General features: G+C 54.7%; 1 protein-coding gene across 5 annotated transcripts in view; it reads left to right on the top strand.

Moving 5' to 3' along the window:
* PEBP4 (phosphatidylethanolamine binding protein 4) overlaps nucleotides 1-20,164 on the top strand; it is a 63,433-nt gene that overhangs the window by 29,173 nt on the left and 14,096 nt on the right. For 4 of the 5 annotated variants that reach the window (XM_083811706.1, XM_083811705.1, XM_083811707.1 and 1 more), the window contains exon 4: nucleotides 941-1,039. The exons of the other annotated variant lie outside the window; for it this stretch is intronic. In XM_083811706.1, the coding sequence (XP_083667832.1) occupies nucleotides 941-1,039 (99 nt within the window). The remainder of the gene's footprint in view (nucleotides 1-940; nucleotides 1,040-20,164) is intronic. 5 annotated transcript variants of the gene reach the window in all.

Raw genomic sequence — 20,164 nt, 5'->3', positions numbered from 1 at the left:
GATTTCTGGCAAAACAGTTCTTGGCGCAGAGGTGTTGCTTGGTGTTTGCAGCGGGGGCTGAGCCATGCACGGCTCCGGGGGCTGCAAAGGGGCTTTGGGGGCTCCCCGGGCATGGTGAGACCCATGGCACCAAGACCAGGGCTTGTGAAATGGGGCAACAGCAGTTGTCTCTGGCCCAGCAATCCCGCTGCGAAAATCCCTGCCCGGTTTCACAAGCGACACGGGGATTTAGCCACAGAGCTCCGGTTAATTTGGATGGGAACCGCATGGCTCAATCCCCCAGCGGCTCCTGAAATCGCAGCCCCTGGGTGCTCTGGAGCCGAGCGTGGCACCGCTGGCGAGCTGACAGATGCACCTGGAGGTCTCATTAGGATAGAGATCCCTTAATCTGGGTGCTTGCAGGATAATCTGGTGCCTGAGGTCCTGCCAAATCCCCCGGGGATCAGCAGGTTTTCCACCCACAGCCTCCAGAGGTCACTTCAAACCCAGCTCCATCCTGCAGGGACCCAAATCCTCTCCCTGTGTCCTCGTGCAGGTGGCACCCTTGGGTGCTGGACACCCTCAGAGAGACCGGGGCACCCATGAGTGGAGCTGGGCAGTGGTTTCAGGAAATATCCTGGCATCCGCTCCTGGAGCACTGGGGGGGATCTTCCTTGGTGCCCTTTTGGTGGGACACCAACAAGCCGTTCTTCCTCCACAAGCACCTTGGAGAGACTTAGGTCACGGGGAGGAAAATGTCCCGAGAAAGTCTGCATGCCTTGCATTCCCCTATGATGCACAGTGCTTATTTCTTGTATTATCCAAGATTTTGCACGAATACAAGCCTGCATGCGTGGGAAAGAGTGAAAACCTGTATGGTTTGGGGGTTGTTCCATGCTTTATGTGCCACGGGTGCCCCGCGGTCCCACGCGCCGTACCCAAACGCTCTCCCCTCTTGCAGAGCAAGAAGTACGTGCTGGTGCTGGTGGACCCCGACGCGCCCAGCAGAGCCGACCCCAGGAACCGCTTCTGGAGGCACTGGCTGCTCGCCGACGTCCGCGTGAGTGTCCCCGGCCGCTCCTCGGGCGCGTCCCCAAGCGGGAGGTGGCATTCGGTGGCGCTGCCCCAGCGGGCGCGATTCCCGGCGGGGCGCGCGCCTCCGGGTGAAATCCCAAAGGAGGAGCGTTTGCAAGGGAAATGTAAATCGTGCTCGGCGTGTAGGTAGGGGAGCGCTTCCTGAGACTATATAGAGCGAAGCTGGGCCAAAAATATTGCTGCTGCTTATTTCTTTTTCTTTTTTTTTTTTTTTTTACCCTTTTCTAAGGAAATGCTGGGAAAAAAAAAATCGCCTCGCAAACTCCCCACTGACGGTTCTATCTGCATAGACAGCAAGCTGCTTCAGAGAGCTTGCTATCATTTTTTTTAGGGGGGTAAACCAACCATTTTGGTGAAAATGTCACGGATTTATCCCTTGGGTTTCACAAACACGTGTTGGGAGGAGAGCGCGATGGGTCGGGGACGGGCGGGTCGTGACCGTGAGCTCCCCGAGTGCCGCCGCTGCGCTTCCAGAGAGGTTTTGGAAAATCAGTTTGTTCCTCTCCTGCTTGCTTTTGTCTTTTAAAAGATGAGGTGTTTCAACTCTGAATCAATCTAACTAATAATCTTAGTACTAAAGTCTAATTAAGATATCAATTAATTTGCAGCATGCATTTAACAAGAAATATCTAGTCATTCTCTGCTATTATTCTCTGAAATTACTGCTAAGGGCTTTTTGTACAGATACCTTAATTAGACTTTTTATTGTTAATGGGAATATTGAGCAAATTAAAATTAGATATTAATACTTTCCATGAATTTCATAATTGGCTGAAAAATATAAAGCATTCAGAATAATTGCAGAGATTTGTGTATAGGGCTTTTTTTTTTTTTAATCCTTCACAGAAGCCCTTCTGCATTTCTAACAACAGGGTCCTGAAAGTCTCTCATTAATTTTAATATTTACTAAACGCAAAAAAAGCCCAAGCTCTTGTTTTCCCTTCTGTACACAGATCCTTCCGAGGCGTTTGCTATTGCTAATTATTGTGGTTTTCTTTTCTTTTTTTTTTTTTTGGAGCATAAGATCATTTAAGCAAAGATGCGGGATTAAGACCAACACAAATGGAAGGAAGGTGCTTTTTTCCCCAGCGTTTGGGTAATTCAGTAGCGAGGTCAGAAAGCTCCTCGCCAGGCCATAAGGAGGGAGCTCTTCCTGCAGGAGGCTGGATTTTGGGGAAGAAAGGAGTTTTTGGGGAATGGGAATAGCTCTCCCATGACCAGGTGTCACATCTTTGCTGGACCCAAGCCCCAATGTTCGATCATCTTCCTCCTCGTGCCCGGGGTACCGAAGCATCCCTCCGCATCCCTTGCGTGGCTGCCCCCCTTGCGCCACGTGGTGCCACCAGGGGCCTCGCCACCCACACCGTGTCCCCCTAAAGCCACCCCTGGGCATCCCCACAAAGCCGCCAGCTCCTTTGGTGTTCGGCCACGTGGTGCCTCATGGCAAACTGCAGTGCCTTTGGCAAGAGTGGCTTCAAAGCGCCTCCCTTGCGGGCAGGGCGCGGGGCGCCGAGCCAAAATTGCCCCTTAGGAAAATCCCGATTTAATATCATGAGCAAAGGCAAGCGGGAACGTCCCGTGCCGTGCACGCTGCCCTACCCGGCTGTGCCACCGAGGGTGGGGATCAGCTCGGGATTTATGTCCCTAAGGTGGATTTAGGGCCGGAGCATCCCATCCCCATCGGGTACCACTCGCCGCTCCTTATCGGCGACCGCGGCGCTGCTCCGCCGATTGTCAGCCGCGAGAGATGCTTTCACTCCCATTCAAAATAATTTAAATAAAAATGTTGCTACAAAGTGGAATAATATCTTTTGATGAATGTTTTTAAAGCCCTTTAGGTTTTCATGGTAATTTGCAGTGTAAAATTATTTAGAGATAAGAGCCAAATTAGCTCTTATAGGCGGAGGTCGATATGTCCCGTTATCCATGCAAGCAGTGTTTAAATATAATCAGCCTTTACTCTAATGCAGCATAATTGTTCATTTGAAATAGCTTTTTTTTTTTTTTTTACTCCATTCAATGAGTCATTAAAATATTCAAAGGATAATGCAGTGAATTGGAAATGAATTTATCACATTATCCTGTATATACTGGAGAGCATCAGGTAGCTAGGCAGAGTGGGAACCGGCGCACAGAGAAATCCAGTAAACAAGGCTTTCCATTTTGTCTTCGGTGGCAAAAGCAAGGGAAGGGAGAAATCCCTGCCCTTGGGAAAGGAAGAAAACCCTGCCCTTGGGAAAGGAAGAAATCCCTGCCCTTGGGAAAGGAAAGCTTCCCGGCCTTATTCCCCCTCCGTGGGGAGCGGGGAGGGGGAGAGCGAGCAGCAAATTTGTACTCCGGCACAGCCTCGCCGCTTTAACTTTATTTTTATCAAAATATGTTTTGTAGCAGAAAGTCGTTATGGAAACCAGCTCTGCCAGCCGGGAGGGATCCTGCGCCAGGCTGGAGCCGAGCGGGACCCGCGGGGAGCCTCCGCCACCCCTCTTGCCCGCGTCCTCCTGGGGAGGTTTTGGGGAAACTGAGGCACGGAGCAGTTCGGAGAGGGCCGTAGGGTCGGAGGGAAGAGGCGTGTGCCAACGGTTTGAGAGCAAACCGCTCGCAGCCCAGCGCCTTGCATCACTTTCCCCCCCCGCCACATGGCCCTGCGGTGGGCAGGATCCGGCCCTAGAGTTGCACGCGCTTGGGTTGGGTTTGCAGAGAGGGGAAAATGGTGCTTGGGTGCGGGTCAGGGGGTCAGGAGCGGGGTCACCGTTGCGTCCTCGGTCCTGGATGTCCCATCATTGTCGCCAGCCCTGCGCGGGGCTCGGTGCCTGCTCCTGCGCCTGCGTTTGTCACCGTTCCTCCTTGCTGGCTGATAAACAGGTTCTGGGTTGCAAGTGTCACCATAGAAACAGGTGCTATCTTAAGCAAACAAGGGCTTTATTAACCTTAAAAGTTGAGGGATTTGTGCATGATGAGAGGCTGGGAAGGAGCGGGGGGACGGGCAGGCTGGGCGCCCGCATCCCAGCGAGGTCCCCAGCCCTGTCCCCGGCCCTGTCCCCAACCCAAAGGGACAGCCATGCAAGAGCTCGGATGCAAACTTTCCTCATCAGGCTGTGTTCGTGCGGTGCCCGGCACATGGGGATGAGCTTATTTATCCAAAATATTTGGGGGTCTGCCGTGCCACAGAGAGCATTCCCCGGGTGGGCCCACCAGGGGACACTTCTGGAGCCATTGGGGCGCACTGAGCGGCAGAGAGAGAGGAGGCAAATTTAATAGGGAAAAGGGGTGAAAAATAGGGTGAAGCTTTCTGCTTGGGTTGTAGTGGGGAAAAAAAAAAATAAAAAAAAAAAAAATCAGCTTTTGGGTATGCGAGTCCTGCCTGCAGGCAGTGGTGGGTGTGGGAAACCTGCCCCAGGGAGCTGCCAGCGGGAGGGATGCTCATTTCGGGAGAAGCCAGAGCACCGGCGTGCCTGGGAGCTGCGGGAACGGGGAGAATTAAATCCCCACCTCGACACGTGGAGGGCCTGATCCTGGCACCTCCGCCGGCCGTGAGCATCCCGGTGCCCATCCCGGGGGCTTGGCAGGCGCCGTTTGCTCGCCGGTCCCCGCTGCGCCGGTGGGAACCGCTGCCGCTTTGTAGCAGCGCCGCAGATGTAATAGTTAGTGACTCGGCATTGTTCCGTCTTGCTGGGGCTCTTTATAGTCTACTTTTTGGTGATTAAACCGAGCGTTTGAAAGGGAAAGAACAGAGAGAAATGTTGTTTTAATTGATGACTTGGCTCCTTGGAATATTCAGTTCCCCCGGTGTGAGTTTCTGTCGCTGCCTTTTAATGAAAGCTTTATTAATAAAAAAAAAAAAAAAGAGAGAGAGAAAAAAAAAAGAGAAAAAAAATAGGAAAAAAAAGAGAGAAAAAAAAAAGAAGGGAAAAGAAAACAAGCAAAGGAGCTGGCTGTTAGGGTGTCATTTTCTTTGCACTTCAGGCTTCTGGGGGCTCTGCGGGCATGCACCAAGGGCAAACCCCAGCGAAAGCATTGCAGGCAGAGGGCGGCGATCCCTTGAGCCCCCCCGTGCAAACGCAGAGGGCAGGATCCGTCCAGACCCGGCCCCGTGTCTCGGTGACGAGGTCGGGTGTTTACCAGGCTTCCCGCGTGCGGTACCCGAAGTTGAGTGTCAACTGCTATTATTCATGCTCTGCAAACAGATGGGGTTTAATTGCCGCTACTGTCAGGCTCTCTGCAAATATCACACGAAAAGGGCTTTTTGGCTAATTGTTGTAAAATAAAAGTTCGGGAACTACGTATAGAAATTATAGATCAAACGTATTTTACGGATCAAACTGTTTGCATTACCTTTAAACACAGGCTGTAGGCAACGGCATTAGGATCAGTGAGTGACTGTAAGGCACAATGCCGCCCTAGGGCCCGCCACGCCGGAACAATATGACAGCAGTAACTTAGCGCTGATGGAAAAACACCCCCAAAACGTGATTGGCCTGAAACGCCGAAGAATGGAGCTGCTAATCTTTGTAATTTCTTGGGTACCATTAGGGCAAAGTGCTGCCTTCCCGTCGCTTCGGGGAAAATCACGGCGCAGGGCGCGGGCCAGAGCCCTGCAGGGCTGCCCGCGGGGGAATGCGTGTTTGCACAAGTGCTTGCGTTGGCACAGATATGTGTGTGTTTGCACAGATGCGTGTGTTTGCACAAGTGTGCCTTTGCATAAATGTGCTTGCACAAGCACAACTCTTTGCACAAGCACCTGTTTGCACAAGTGTGAGTATTTGCATAAGAGCACGCATTTGTCCAGACACATCTTTGCAGAAACATGTTTGCACAAGTGTGTCTTTGCACAAGCACGTGTCTTTGCACAAGCCCATGTCTCTGCACGAGCATTTATCTTTGCATAAATGTGTTTGCACAAGTGTGCATCTTTGGCATGCAAAAGTATTAAACCCACCTCCTTGCAACCTCCAGGTTTCTCCGCCAAACGAGCGGCTGCTGGACTCTCCCAGAGCTGCTGCTGGGGCTAATTCTCTCCTGCCTTGTAATTAATGCCCCCAGATAATCGCACACCCAGCCCCCCTAAAAAGCTGCCACCAAGCTGGGAAGCAGCAGGAGGGGAAGCACAAAGGGGGACACGATGGCTCTACGGCACCTCGGAGAGCTCCAACCCCATCACCCCTCTGCTGCGCCAGGCTGGGACGTTTTTAGGGAAACATCTTAATTTGCTATAATCCTTTTGGGGCTGGGGGGGAAGGGGAAAGCAGGGGTACCCCAGGACTTCTGGCTGTCAGCCTGTCCCTGCCCTCACCCTGTCCCCAAGCCCCCGTCGGCGCCGTGCTTTCACTTTGCAACTCGTGGCAAAGCGCCGGGGTGACGGGCTCTGTGCAGACGTGCGTTATGTGATTATTCTCATTATATTGCCAAGGATCCACGAGGGGAGAGGTGACTGTGACGGCGACAGAGAGGTTCTTGTCACCGCCGCTGCAGGCAGCCAGGTGCTTGCAGGGATTCTGATTTTGGCACTTGGGAAGGCTCCTGTCTTCCTTGGGCGAAGCAAAAATGGGATGACGAATAGAGAAAACTTCACGCACACCCGCCGGGGCGCTGAGCCTGATGTGCTTTGGCCTCCGTGGCTTTTTTGCTGCTGCAAAAATGTCCCAAAGGAGGATTTGGGGGTTATTTGGGGGATATATATGTGCCAGGTGCTCCTGATGGTGGTGCCCTGCACAGGAGCTCCTCATTGGCCTCCGTTTTCACAGCAGGTATCATCTCCTTGCAGGCGGGATTTAAGGATTTCCTGGATGCTTCTATTTCATTTAACATGCAAAGGCTAATAATTTGTCACAATTCAATAAAGCCGAGGTTACAAACACTCGTGCTGCTGTTTATTTAAACGATGGTTTGTTAATTAGCTCCTCTTAACAAGGAGAGAATAAATCAGATAAAACATACCAAAAAGGCACAGAGATAGTTTGCGGATTGATTTAATTTCCCAACCAAGATGCTCCCTGCATCCAGGCGCGTACCAGCTCACAGCTCCTTCCCAGACCCTTTTGCAGCTGAGGGACAAAATCGTGTCCCTTTGGGACGTTTGTGCTTTGCACCGCGATGATTTTCCTCCCAGAGCAGCCTCAGCTGAGCTCCAAGTGCAGATACCTGCGCTGGCCCAGCACTGCCCGGGATCCGTGCTCTGCCGTGTTGCAACTCGCTTCCCAAAAAGGACCAAAAAAGGACTTTTCTGCCTCTTTTCCGTTGCTGCTTGTTTTGTCTAAGGCAGTGGGAGGGGGAAAAAAAAAAATCAGGTCAGAAATAAAGCTGTGCCAAGGCTGTCGCAAAGGAAAAGTTCAAGGCACTCGGAGCCAGCCGGGGCCAAGCTCCAGCTTCACCCGCGTGGGAATTCCCGCGGGGCACCGCGCATCCTGCCGCCCGCCCGGGGCACGGCGAGCGCAGGGTGGGAAGGTGAACGGAGACGCCGCGTGTGGGCTGAGATCGGGGTGTGGGGACGCCGTATATAGGCTGTGAATGGGGTATGGAGACACTGGGTATAGGCTGTGAAGGGTGGATGGAGGCTTCCTATATAGCCCCTGAGATGCGCATGGGGGAACTTCCCATATAGCCCATAAGGTGCATATGGAGGCACTTTGTATATAGCTTTTTTGATGTATGTGGAGGCACTTCTTATATAGCCTGAGACGCATATGGAAGCACTTTCTATATAGCCCCTGAGATATACATTGAGGCACTTTGCATGCAGCCTGTGAAGTGGCACTTCCTATATAGCCCCTGAGATGCACGTGGAGGCACTTTCCATGTATCCCATGAGATGAACATGGAGGCACTTCCCATATATCCCATGAGATGCACATGGAGAAACTTCCTATATAGCTCATTAGATGTATATGGAGGCATTTCTTATTATATCCCATGAGATACATATGGAGGCACTTCCTATATAGCTTATTAGATGCACATGGAAGCTTCCTATATAGCCCACGAGATGCACATGGAGAAATTCCCTATACAGCTCATTAGATGTATAAGGAGGCACCTCCATATCCTATGAGATGCACGTGGAGAAACTTCCCATATAGCTCATTAGGTATATGGGGGGATATTTCCTATATGTCCCATGAGATGTATATGGAGACACTTCCCATACATCCCATGAGAGGCACATGGAGGCACTTCCCATACAGCTCATTAGATGTATATAGGGGCACTTCATATACATCCCACGAGATGTATATGGTGGCACTTCTTATTATATCCCATGAGATGCACATGGACGCACTTCCCATATATCACATGAGATGTATATGGAGGCACTTCCTATATAGCTCATTAGGCGTATATGGAGGCTTCCTATATGTCCTGTGAGATGCACTTGGAGGCACTTCCTATGTAGCACATGAGATGCACATGAAGAAACTTCCCATATATCCCGTTAGACATATATGGAGGCACTTCCCCTACATCCCACGAGATGCACATGGAGGCCCTTCCCATATATCCCATTAGACGTATATGGAGGCCCTTCCCATCCATCCCATGAGATGTATGGGGAGGCCCTTCCCACACACCCCGCGGGATGCCCCTGGAGGTGCACACTCCGGTCCGCGTCCCCCGAGCAGCCGGGGCGGAGGGGAGGGCCGCATCCTGCCTCTCGCCGGGCGTACCTGGCGGAAGGGGCTGTGATCAGTGATTAATCGGGCATGTGTGGCTGTGTGGGAGCGCGTTGTGTTGGAGGAGGGAACTCCTACAGCACCCCGGTCATGAATCATTTGAAAGGCAAATTTGCGCAGTTACCAAGGGAACGGAAGAAAGGAAGGGACTTCCCTTGCCGAAATGACTCGCGCTCTGATGCGGCTGAGAAAATCGCTCCAAAAGAGAAAAAAAAAAAAAAAAAAAGAGAGAAAAAAAAAAAAAAAAAGAGCCGAAGCTGTGACTAAGCAGCAGAAGTTATGTAAAGAGCTCGCTGGGAAGTGCAGGGGAGGGACAGCGCATCCTGCCGCTGCCCACGGCCGGGCCCCCTCCCCACCTCCCCGGGGAGCGGGGGCGAAGCCGCTGCTCTGCGCCTCCCGCCCGCTGCCCCAGCGCTTGGGGGGCTCGGGAAGGCCGGATCCGTGCCTGGGGGCTCGTAATGGAGAGGGGACATCGTCCCCTGGGTGGCACATCGGGCATCCTTCCGTGCTGCTCTCAGCTGTGGCACCCCCGGGAGAAGGTACAGGCGGTGGTGGCAGCACAGGGGAAATGTCCTCGTTGGGGTGCAGGCTTGTTTTTGGGGAGCTCCGTGGGCATCCAGGGGAGAAAAAGCACCGCAGGGCTCCCAGCGGGGCCAGATCCAGGTCTCCAACATGTTTGGGGCCGTGCTGCGGGCCGAGCACGAGATGCTTCCCGTGGGAGCTCTGGCATGCTGCAGGGGAGCAGATTTTGGGAGAGGGGCTTGGCGCCCGCATTCAGTGACACTAGTCCAGATTCAGGGATGCTCGGCCAAGTTTAGGGATGCCTGGCCAAGTTTAGGGATGCCTGGCCAAATTTCGGGATGCCCGGCCAAGTTTAGGGATGCCCGTCCAAGTTTAGGGACGCTTGGCCAGATTTAGGGATGCCTGGCCAAGTTTAGGGACGCTCGGCCAAATTTGGGGATGCCCGGCCAAGTTTAGGGATGCTCGGCAAAATTTAGGGATGCTCGGCCAAGTTTAAGGGATGCTCACCCAAATTTAAGGATGCTCACCCAAATTTAAGGATGCTCACCTAAAGGGTGTAAAAGCAAGTCCACGGCGGAGACACCAAACACTGCTCCATGGCAAGGGGACCCCGGCACCACCCAAGGCACCCCGGCGCAAAAAACCATCCCAAAACCTCCCAAATCCTCTTTCTCCCTTAAAAAACGACTGGCCGCGGGAAGAGCTCGCTGCAGCCCCAGCCGCGCCGCGGAGATGCTTGGGCTCGTTCCAGCTTCCGCCTGGAAGCCCCGCAGCCCGCCGGGGAGCCGCACATCTCCCGAAAAGGGAATGCAGAGGCAGCTGCACGGTGGAGGAAAACCCTCTCCCTGCCCTCCCCTGGTGCCACAGACGAGCGGTGTCTGAGCGATTAGTCACCGCGCGAGCGCCGAGGCTTCCCTCCTCCACAGCAAAGCCTGTCCCCCCACACAGGCAAGCCAGCTGAATGCTTAATTGGAGTTCCTCACACCTACAGGGGTATAGCCTTAAACGAAGTGACAGCGCGATCACAGCGCTGGAGTCAGACCCTGGGAGCCGCGGGTTGCTATGGAGTTTCTGGCTTCTGATTTTAAGGGAGAGAAAGGGAGGAAAAAAAAAAAAACAACACACAATATATATATATAAAATCAATCCCGAACCTGCAGGTGCTGCCAGGGGAGCGGGGCTGTGTTGGCATCTTTGGGTCTGAACCCAATGATGGGGATGCTCGAGATGCTTGAGCCCCCAAAGAGGTGGTTTCTGCCCCCCAGAGCTTGCAGGGCATCAGCAAAGCCAGGGGAAGTTTGGTACCTAAAAGCATCCCAAAAAGCAGAAGGGGTCACCCTGTGCGCCCCACCGGAGAGGGGGTGGTGGGCAGGGAGCACCCCCCGGGACCGGGGGCTGAGGCTCTGCTCACGGATTTGTTTTGGGGCTGACACATCAGCAAAGTCCCCGGCCGTCCCTGGAGGTGGCATGGCAGGAGTTGGCAGAAAGGATTAAATTTTTCACCTGGAATTTACAGCGAGGATTTGGAGCGGATTAAAGGCGGTTTCTTGCCAGTGCCCAGCCTCCGACCCCGGCTGGGACATCTGCTCCGAGCGGTGCCCGTCACCCGAGGCTGCTTTTGCTGGGGACAGTTTTTTATCCCCATTACGGCTTTATTCCCATTACGAACAACTTTACTTCCACAAAATACAGGCACTGCACATGAGGGAAACAGGATATCATTTGTGGTTTCGTGAAAAAGTCAGGTTTTTTTTTTTAATTACGGTTGCTTCGGGTTCTATTTAAAATTTGGAAAAAAAATATGGAAAGTTATTTCACAACGGCAGAAACGCACCGAGCTCCAAAACCAGTGACGAAACGGGTGGCTCCTCCCGTGCTGGCTTTGTATGTTTGGTTGGAAACATCCCCAAAACCACCCCAGAGGGGTGCTTTGACCAGAAAAGTGAGTGCACCCGGAGGGGTTTAGCCCAGGGCGCTTCGCTGCTGTGCCAATGGAAAGGAGGTGGTGGGGGCACCCAGCCCGTCCCCAGATCACCCCCCGTGGGCCGGTGCTGCCCCGGCACGGGAGATCCTTTCAGCCCCATTGATCCTGTCCCTGAATGCCGAAAGGGCCCGTAATCAATAAAGCTTGAACTTTTTGCCGGCCGGCTTCAAAAGATCATCTGCTTTCGGTGGCAGCCGATTAATTAGCACGCGGCGAGCGGCTGGGGAAGGAGGTGGCCGGTAAATGCGAGCGCAATTAAATCTGTCAGCCTGCTGCCCCCCGACCCCTCTTCCCGTGCATCGATCGCTGCTTGGGAGCCATGGGGCCAGGATTGCGGTCCCAGAAACGTTTTTTTTTCCCCCCGTTTTGGCCTCTCCTCCTGCTTGTTTGGCTGGAAAAACGCAACCCAAAGGGCTCCCCGTGGCCGTTCGCTCTCCCTGCTGCGCCTGAGCGAGAGCCGGAACAAGGTAGGAGAGCGAGGAAAACCCTCCGCTGGCTTCCCTTGATGAACTGAGCTAATTTCTCTCTTAATGGTTAGCTACGGAGCTGAACGCGAGGCTTTCCTCCTGCACAGCAAACCCTCTCCCACACACAGACAAATAGGCTGAATATTTAATTGGAATTCCTCACACCTACAGGGTAAAGCCTTGTCAGTAGAAATAGAGCCCATCGCCAGCTGGCATCCCCGCATGCCACCCACCTTAGCTCTTAAAAAGAAATCCCTCCCCGTCCTTCCCCCCCCTCCCCGGCCCCTCGCTCCGCACCCACGGCCCTCCCCCCACACCTTCCCTGCACCCACGGGTGCTGCTGCCCCCGCTCCGTCGGCACCCATGGGTGCTGCCGAGGAGCCTGCCTGTGCCCAGCACGTGCCAAGGGGAGGTTCCCTGGGGGGGTTTGCACGGCTCCAGGGGATGTTTGCTTGTGATGCTCAGGGCTTTCTGAGCTCAAAACTTGGTGTTGTCACCCTTGTCACCCCCTCGGTGACCCCTCGGAGATGCCGGTGGCACGGCCAGGGCGGCAGCAGGGACAACAACCTTCGCCAAATCCCATGGGAGCCGCGTGGTGGCTCGGATCAGAGCCACCTGTAAAGGTCGTGGAGCTTCAGGATGATCCCCGAGGACCCTGCGGTGTCCCGTGGGGTGTCCCCAGGCCGGTGGCAGGGGACAGGAGCAGCAGAGGGCACTGCCGGTACGCCCCGGTGATGAAACGGGCACCACGCGTTGCCCAACGCCCTGCTGCCTGCGCAGAGAGGAGTTCGGGGGGTGGGAGCAAACCCCAGAGCCCCCCCAGCCTGGAAACCACTCTCCCACCCTCCCCACGACATCCTGGGTGCTGTGGCACCCATCCCTGGGTGGGGGTGAGACCCTCAAATGTCCCAGCACTGCCCCTGCCGGACCCTCTCCTGGTGCCAGGACGGACCCAGGGGACGTGGCCGTGCGCTCCTGGTGGCGCCACGAGGTGCCAAACGCTGGCTGGGATTTGGGGCAGCTTGGATGGGCTTGAAACGTGACGGCAAGGCAGGAATACCTGCAGGAAAGGGATGAGGGGTCCTGTTTTGGGACCCAGGAGGGGAGCGCCCACCTGGGCACCCTGACAAGCCGGGAGCATCACGGGGACGGCCAGGATGGTGTCAGGGAGGAGAGGGGGTGGCAGGGGTCGTCTGCTCCCCTGCAGCCCCCTCACCCTGCAAGAGTTTTTTGGGGCACAGAGCTGGCCCCAGAGCATCCCTGCTCCCTGCAGATGTGCAAGAGGAGGAGGAGGAGGAGGAGGAGGAAGGCAGCAGGCCAGGACCATGCAGCGAGGAGCATGCAGGGGCCATGCTCTGCCTCTCGTGGCTTTGCTGCCACCAGCAGCGGTTTGCACGGCCCCGGCTCAGCGCCAGTGAAATGCCACGAAGGCAGGAGCAGGGAGCACCCATCCCAGCACCGTCTCACCCAGCTCCAGCCCCTCAGGCCCCCTAATCCCCTTTTATTTCCTGGCACAAACCCATCTCGTCTCCTTCCTCCCTTCCTCCCTCTGCCTTTCCCATTTTTTGCTCCCTTTCCATCCCTGCGTGACTGTCCCCCTGTCATCGCAGGGTTCAAAGCCCCTCTCCATCCCCTGCAGGGCCCTGCAGCTACCTGGGGTTTTCTTCCACTTTCTTGGTTGTTGGTTTTTCTTTTATTATTTTTTTTCTTAAAGTTTCCCCATGTCTTTGTCTTAACGAGCCAGGTTAAATATTCCGTAATCAGTGTAATAATACACCTGGACTTGTTCGCGAGATATCTGCCTTTTGTACTGCGACAGGACATTAATAGTAATTATTCTGCTTTGTAATTGGAGCTTTAAATACTAATTCAAACAGCCAGAGGAAAACCAATTAGTGCTAATTTATCTCTATGTGTTTTGGAGAGCCTGTGTCTGTCATACTGTGAAGAAATAGGTTGGTAATTAGTACAGTTGGGTGGTAGATAGAAGTAATTATCAGATTCTTTCATGTTCTTTAAAGGAAAAAAAAAAAATCTAAAGGCTGCCTGACTCTTCCTTTCCAAGGAAGTTTGCACCTCGAAGGAAGGCAGCGCGGGGTCCCAGCTCTCCCCGGTGCGCCTGCCCTGCGCAGGGTGCTGAGCCCAGGGGCTGTAGGGGGTGCTGAGTCCTGTGGGGCCGGGGTGCTGAGCACGCGGAGGGTTGGGATCCTCAACGCGTGGTGTGGGTCTGGGACACGGGTCGTGGGTCTGAGCCATGCTTTGGGGGTCTGAGTTTTGTGTCGTGGGTCTGAGCCTTGCGTCGTGGGTCTGAGCCATGCTCCATGCCCTCAAATCCTACTCTCCTTGCTTCATCCATACCCAAAGTGTTTGAGCCCCAACCTACGTACTCTACACACTTAAGGCCCCCTCTATACCTCTGTGTGTTAGAGCCATACCCCATGCATTTGAGCCAAAACCTACACACCCTGTGCGTTGGAGCCATACCCTATTCACCTGAGCCATACCCCATGCACCCTTGAGCCGTACCTGCTGTGTTTGGTCCAAAATCTACAGGTTTAAACCATCCCCCTTGTGTTTGAGCCAAAACCTATAGGTTTAAGCCATGCCCCCTGTGTTTGAATCCTTCTTATGCATTTAAGCTATAGGCTCTGCATTTGAGCTGCAACCTATATACTCTGGGCTTGAGCCATACCCTATGCATCTGAGCTGGACCCTATAAATCTGAGTGGGACCCTGTAAGTCTGGGTTGGACCCTATAAATCTGAGCTGGACCCTATGCAGCTGAGCTGGACCCTATAAATCTGAGTGGGACCCTATAAGTCTGAGTTGGACCCTATAAGTCTGAGTTGGACCCTATAAATCTGAGCTGGACCCTATGCATCTGAGCTGGACCCTATGCATTTAAGCCATTCTCCATGCTCAAGCATCCTACTCTATCCTATGCGTCTGAGCCAGACCCTATATGTTTGAGCCGTATTCTGCATGTATGTTCCATACCTGTGCGTAAATCCCATGCTGTGCCCTGAGGACGGAGGGCCTGGCCCCATCCCCGTCCCCATAACCCCCACCCGTCCCCTCCTGGCGCTCTGGCTGTGCTGCTCCCGCGCCGGGCCCTGCCGCACGCTGCTCTTTTTTTGCTCTAATTGTAGGAGGTCTCAGGGTTTTCTATGCAGGGGGGGCTTGGTTTGTGACCCCCCACCCCCCTCGCTGTGCTGTTAGGACATAAATAATGCATGGAGCCTGGTTGTTCACCCCATCAGGATGTCAGGACCGGCCGGACCAGGAGTACAGCGGGATCTGCGGGAATTCATTAATGGCCCATTCCGCGTTTCCTTCTCTCTTTAAAAACCCAGCGGAGTTACCTTGGTAATAATAAAGTGCACGATTCCAGGAGGGAGGGAACAGATTCCTATTTTGATTAAACGGATTTCTCCTCCTCCCCTCCTTGCCCCTTTTATTCCTGCCAATTTAAAATTTTTGTTTAGGAAAAAAAAAAAAAAATTATAAGCAAATGCTAATGATGGAAAAAAGCACATTTTTTTCGAGGGAGGGGAGAAAATGCCATTGGAAGTCTTCTATGCGAAGAGATGCCGGGGGGCACAATATATCAAAGAAAATATAATACACCCAGGTTAAAACTAATGATTGCTGTATAATTAGATGTGAACCATTGTGCTATAAATGTGTATTCTTCAGCGTGCTGTGATTTTACAGTAAAAGAGAGAGAGAGAGAGTGAGCGCGAGAGAGAGCGCACAAGAGAAAGAAAGACAGAAAAACACAGAACCCAGCAACATACTATAAAAAGCACTCTGTTGACTTTTCTGCTGTTTAGTATTCCTTGCCCGTACTCCCCCGGGAGTATGTAATTAGTGCTTTATGAAGAGTGCATTTAAAGCAGTTTAATATTCACCTCATTCAGTCTGAAACAATGTGATCAGTGCTTAGACAAATCACTGCTCCTTACTGACATCCTCTGTCAGTACATTACCTCTGAAAAGACCTTTCAAGAGGCTTGGATGTTAATTAGTTGTCTATCATGTATAAACAGAGCAGTGAGCAGAAGGGCTGCACCAGGCCAAAGACACAGAGGGAAATACTGGAAATACTTTTTCCTTTTTTTTTTTTCTTCTCCCCTCCCCTTTTAATGAAAATTCCTGGCTTTGTCGTCCCCCGCTCCCCGGTTTGCTGGCTCCTCGCGGAGTTTTGCGTGGCCTGGAGGGGAGCCTGGGCGTCCCCACCGCTGGGTGCCCTCCTGGGGATCTGACCCAGCCCGGCCCCGGGCCCTTTGCTGCCCTGCTTCCACAGGAGGGCACTGCCCAAACTCGGCTGGTCCGTGTGGGCTGGCACCTGCTGGGCTCACCCTCTGCCCCACCAGGGTGAGCATCCCACCCCGCATCCCATCCTGCATCCCTGTGCTGCATCCCAGCCCTACATCCCAGCCAGCTTCCCATCCTGCATCCCAGCCCTACATCCCAGCCAGCATCCCATCCTGCATCCCAACCCTGCATCCCCGTGCTACATCCCAGCCAGCTTCCCATCCTGCATCCCAGCCCTACATCCCAGCCAGCATCCCATCCAGCATCCCATCCTGCACCCCAATCCCGCATCCCAACCCAACATCCCATCCGTGCATCTCAGCCCTGCACCCCAACCTTACATCCTGACCCTACACCTTAATCCTGCACCCCAGCCCTACATATCAGTGCTACATTCCAACCCCGCATCCTGTCCCTGCATCCCCGTGCTCCATCCCAATCCTCACCCCGGCCCTACATCCTGTCCCTGCATCCCCGTGCTCCATCCCAATCCTCACCCCGGCCCTACATCCTGTCCCTGCATCCCAGTGCTACATCCCAGTTCTCATCCCGGCCCTACATCCTCTCTCTGCATCCCTGTGCTACATAATAACCTTGCATCCTGCCCTCGCCTCCCATCCTGCGCCCCGGTGCTCCATCCCATCCCCGTGTCCTGGTCCCGCATCCCACAGGTGCCATCCCAAGCAGAAGGGATACGCAGCTGAATTCCTCTTCTCTGCCGAGCCCTCTTGTTTTGATCCCTTTGTAAGCCACCGTATTTCATCAAATGCCCCAAAACAGCACCAGGAAATGCCCCTGGCTAAGCACAGCCCCCCGGTCCATCACGGCAGCACCTCACTACGTTTAGGGATGGTGACACCAGGACATGGGCACGGCGAAGCCGCGGGGATGGGGCTGGGACCGGGCACCCAGCGGCACGGGGAGGTGCTTCGGTGGCAGCCCTGACACCAGTTCAGTGACTGAGCACGCTGAGCGAGCGCTTCTGCACCTATAAAATGTGGTTACTGACACCCACCCACTTCTCTAGCATGCTTCGGGATGAATGGATGGAAAATACTATAGGAGAACCAAGGGTTGCTATTTACAATGGAGTTTCGCTTGGCACAGCGGCTTCACCCGGTGCAAATACATCTCGGTGCAAGGGATGTCCTGGCCAGCAGAGCCATTCTCTGCAGGATTGAGCTCCAGGTTCCCCATTGTGCCCCATTTAGGGTGCCAAGGGTCACCCCATCAAAGGGATGTGCCAAGGGTCCCCCCGTCAAAGGGATGTGCCGAGGGTCCCCCCAGGACACCTCCCCAAACCTCCCCAGCCGCCTCGCCGCCGAGTCCACGCCCTCTGGCTCGGGGTTTTTCCCCCTTTCTCTCCCTTTTCCAACAGCTTCCCTGGCTCTCTTAGTCACGAAGGTGAGGCGCTGACGGAGACACAGACATCAAAAACAAGAGGTGATGAAACGCCGGGAATAATTAAGTTGCACTAAATCACCAGGCCCAGGTGGCATGCTGCCAGCGCGCTGGGGAAACTGGAGCACGAACAGCAGAGTTATTATTAATAATCACCAGCGCCGTCGTGAACAACAACCTATTTTGTACCTCTCTGTACCAAAGGAGTGGGAAGCACGCAGCCGGGACGGGGGAGGACGGTCACCGGCTGGGGGCAGAGCAGGGAACAGGACCCCCCCATCTCATTCCTGCTTGGTTCCAGTGGCACCGGGCTTCCTAAAGCTTTGCACGGGGGAAAGGGGCTTGGTTTGGGGCTGGAAGCAGCGCTGGGGCTCCTTGAGGATGCTCCATCCTGCAGCAGCATCCTTCTACTGCAGTGAGGTCCCCAAAATCAGATATGGGGAGGGGATGAGCTTGGCCAGGCTCCCCAACACCTTATCCAGGTGCTTTCTGTTTGACGGGACTTGGCTGCTGCTTTGGGTGCGAGCTGGCCACCAGCTGAGGCTGGACCCATCGGGTCCCAACTCCTCATTGCTTCATTCGGGTCGGCATTGCCTTGGTGTGGCCACATTTTGGGGGAAAAGCCGTTGTTTTCCTTATTTTGTGCACCGGGCGCAGGTGTGAATTCAGCAGAGACTGAGACCATGGGAACCCCGCTGCGGGTGGAGACAGAGGGGCCGGCACCCGGCTCCGTCCTCCGTCCACGGAGCAGTCCCCATGGAGCTCCGGGTCCGTCCCTGGGCCACCATCCCTCCCCGTGCCGCCGGCAGCCCCGAGCCCGAGCAAGTCGGCTCCCGCCGCGCATCCCCGCGCCTTGCGCAAGGGCGGCTTTATCCGCCTGCCATCAGGGCCCGTCCTCGCTGCAAGAGGAGCTGCCTGTTCCCACTGCGTGGGTGGGTGAGCCCGCTCGCCCCGGGCCGGGCATTGCACAGCCCCTGCTCCTCCGCCTGGCCCTGCTCGCAGCCTGTTCGCAGCCTGCAATTCCTCGCCGTGCAACGTCCCGATCTCGGCTGATAGCGGGGCGGCGCGCGGCCCTGGGTGTGCAGGGGGTTGGGATGTGTTTTCCGTGCATCCCGCTGGGCTTTCGCCCTTCAGATCTCTTGGGGAAGTGTGTTCTGCTGCTCTGCCGCCTCTGTTCCCCTCTGGGTCTGCGCAGGTTTTGTAAGACCCCCAGCACCGTCGGTGCAAGGGATGCTGCATCTCCCAGTACCGCTGCGGAAAGAAAAGGGACCTTAGCGCAAAGACCCTGCCGAACTGATGGCTGCGTGTTACAAGACGGGAAAGACTCGATTTAGGGTCATCCTGTGCTCCTTTTGAGGCCCTTCGTACGGTTTAGATTTGGTTGGAAACACGGTGGGACTCGACTCTCGCCGCTGTTCCCACCTGCCCGTGTTTCGTCAGGGCGCCCAGCCCCTGGCCAAAATCCTCCCTGCCGGGGGGAAACGGGCCCGTGTCGAAATTTCTCTGAGCTGTAAATCTCCAGCGGTTGTAAAACCTCTAAGCCTCCGTCTGCAACGCGGCAGGTAAACCTTTAATTCCCTGACAATGCCGAGCTAACTCCCAGTTAAATCCTTAATTCCTGCACACCGTAGCCCCACGAATTCGGCGCTCGGCAGCCCGGGAGCGATCAGCTCTTGCCGTGGCCTTGCACACGGGATGCAGCAGCCGTGCATTTTGTGGGGCACGGCCACGTGCTGGGGTCCTGAGCTCCTTGACACATCCGTGGGCGAAGCAGAACAAGACCAGGGTCCCAGCAAACCTGGGTCAGACTCGGGCGCTTTTTTTCAGGTGCCGAGCAGGCGGCAGCGAGGGGCAGAGAGTGGCCACGGGGCCGCCGAGCGAGCCGCTGGGTTTCGGGGCTCAGCAGCGCAATGATGACAGAGCTGGAGATTGCTCCACGCGTTGTACAACGTGGGTCCCAGCCGCTGGGAGAACGCTTTCCCAACCTGGCGAAACCTGTACGGAAAGACCACCCTTTCTTGGGCAACTTTCCTGACTCAAGATCCCACCCTGAGTCTCCTGGAGACGGAGCTCTGCTGCCTCTTACAACACATCCCCATCCAAACTGGTTTCCCCACAAATCCCTCTTCCAGGGATTTATTTATTTTATTATTATTTTTTTTTTTTGGGGTGCTCAGGATGGTGTGCACCACCCTGCCTTTCCTCGGCATCGCGCAGAGATTAACCAAAAATCACGTGTTTTATAGGAAAGACTTTCCCTGAGCGGCTTCTCCAGACTGGGGGACCAGGGCAAAGCCCCGCTGAGATGCCGCGGCACCAGGGGATGCTCAGCTTTCCCCTACATCAGCAACCCAAATCCTTTCCAACGGGGCCAGAGCCGCGTCCAGGCTGGGCGAAGGGGCCAGCCAGAGCTTTCCCCGTGCCGGCAGCTGTAGGGTTACGGGCGCCTTCCCCGCGGGCTGCAGCCCCATCTGCACGGCTGCTGCGTTTCACAACGCGGGGCTGGGGTTTTACTACGAGTTTCAGACAATGAAGGTGTGTCTGCGCTCGGTGCCTGGCTTGCCCATGGTGTAGGCGTCGGGTTCAGCGCCGTCTTGTCAACACTTGAATATGTTGAGCATCACTCACGGGGCATTCTGTAAGAAAGCTATTAAGTTAATTACCCAGGCTCGCTCGGTGTGTGTGCGTGCGCACCTCGGCTGTAAAAAAATGTGGCTTTCTTCGTTGCAAGACGC

The sequence above is a fragment of the Anser anser genome (assembly GCF_964211835.1).
Source record: "Anser anser genome assembly, chromosome: 26".
Lineage (NCBI taxonomy): Eukaryota > Metazoa > Chordata > Aves > Anseriformes > Anatidae > Anser > Anser anser.
The sequence above is the reverse complement of the archived record's forward strand: the minus strand, read 5'-3'. Positions and strand labels throughout refer to the sequence as shown.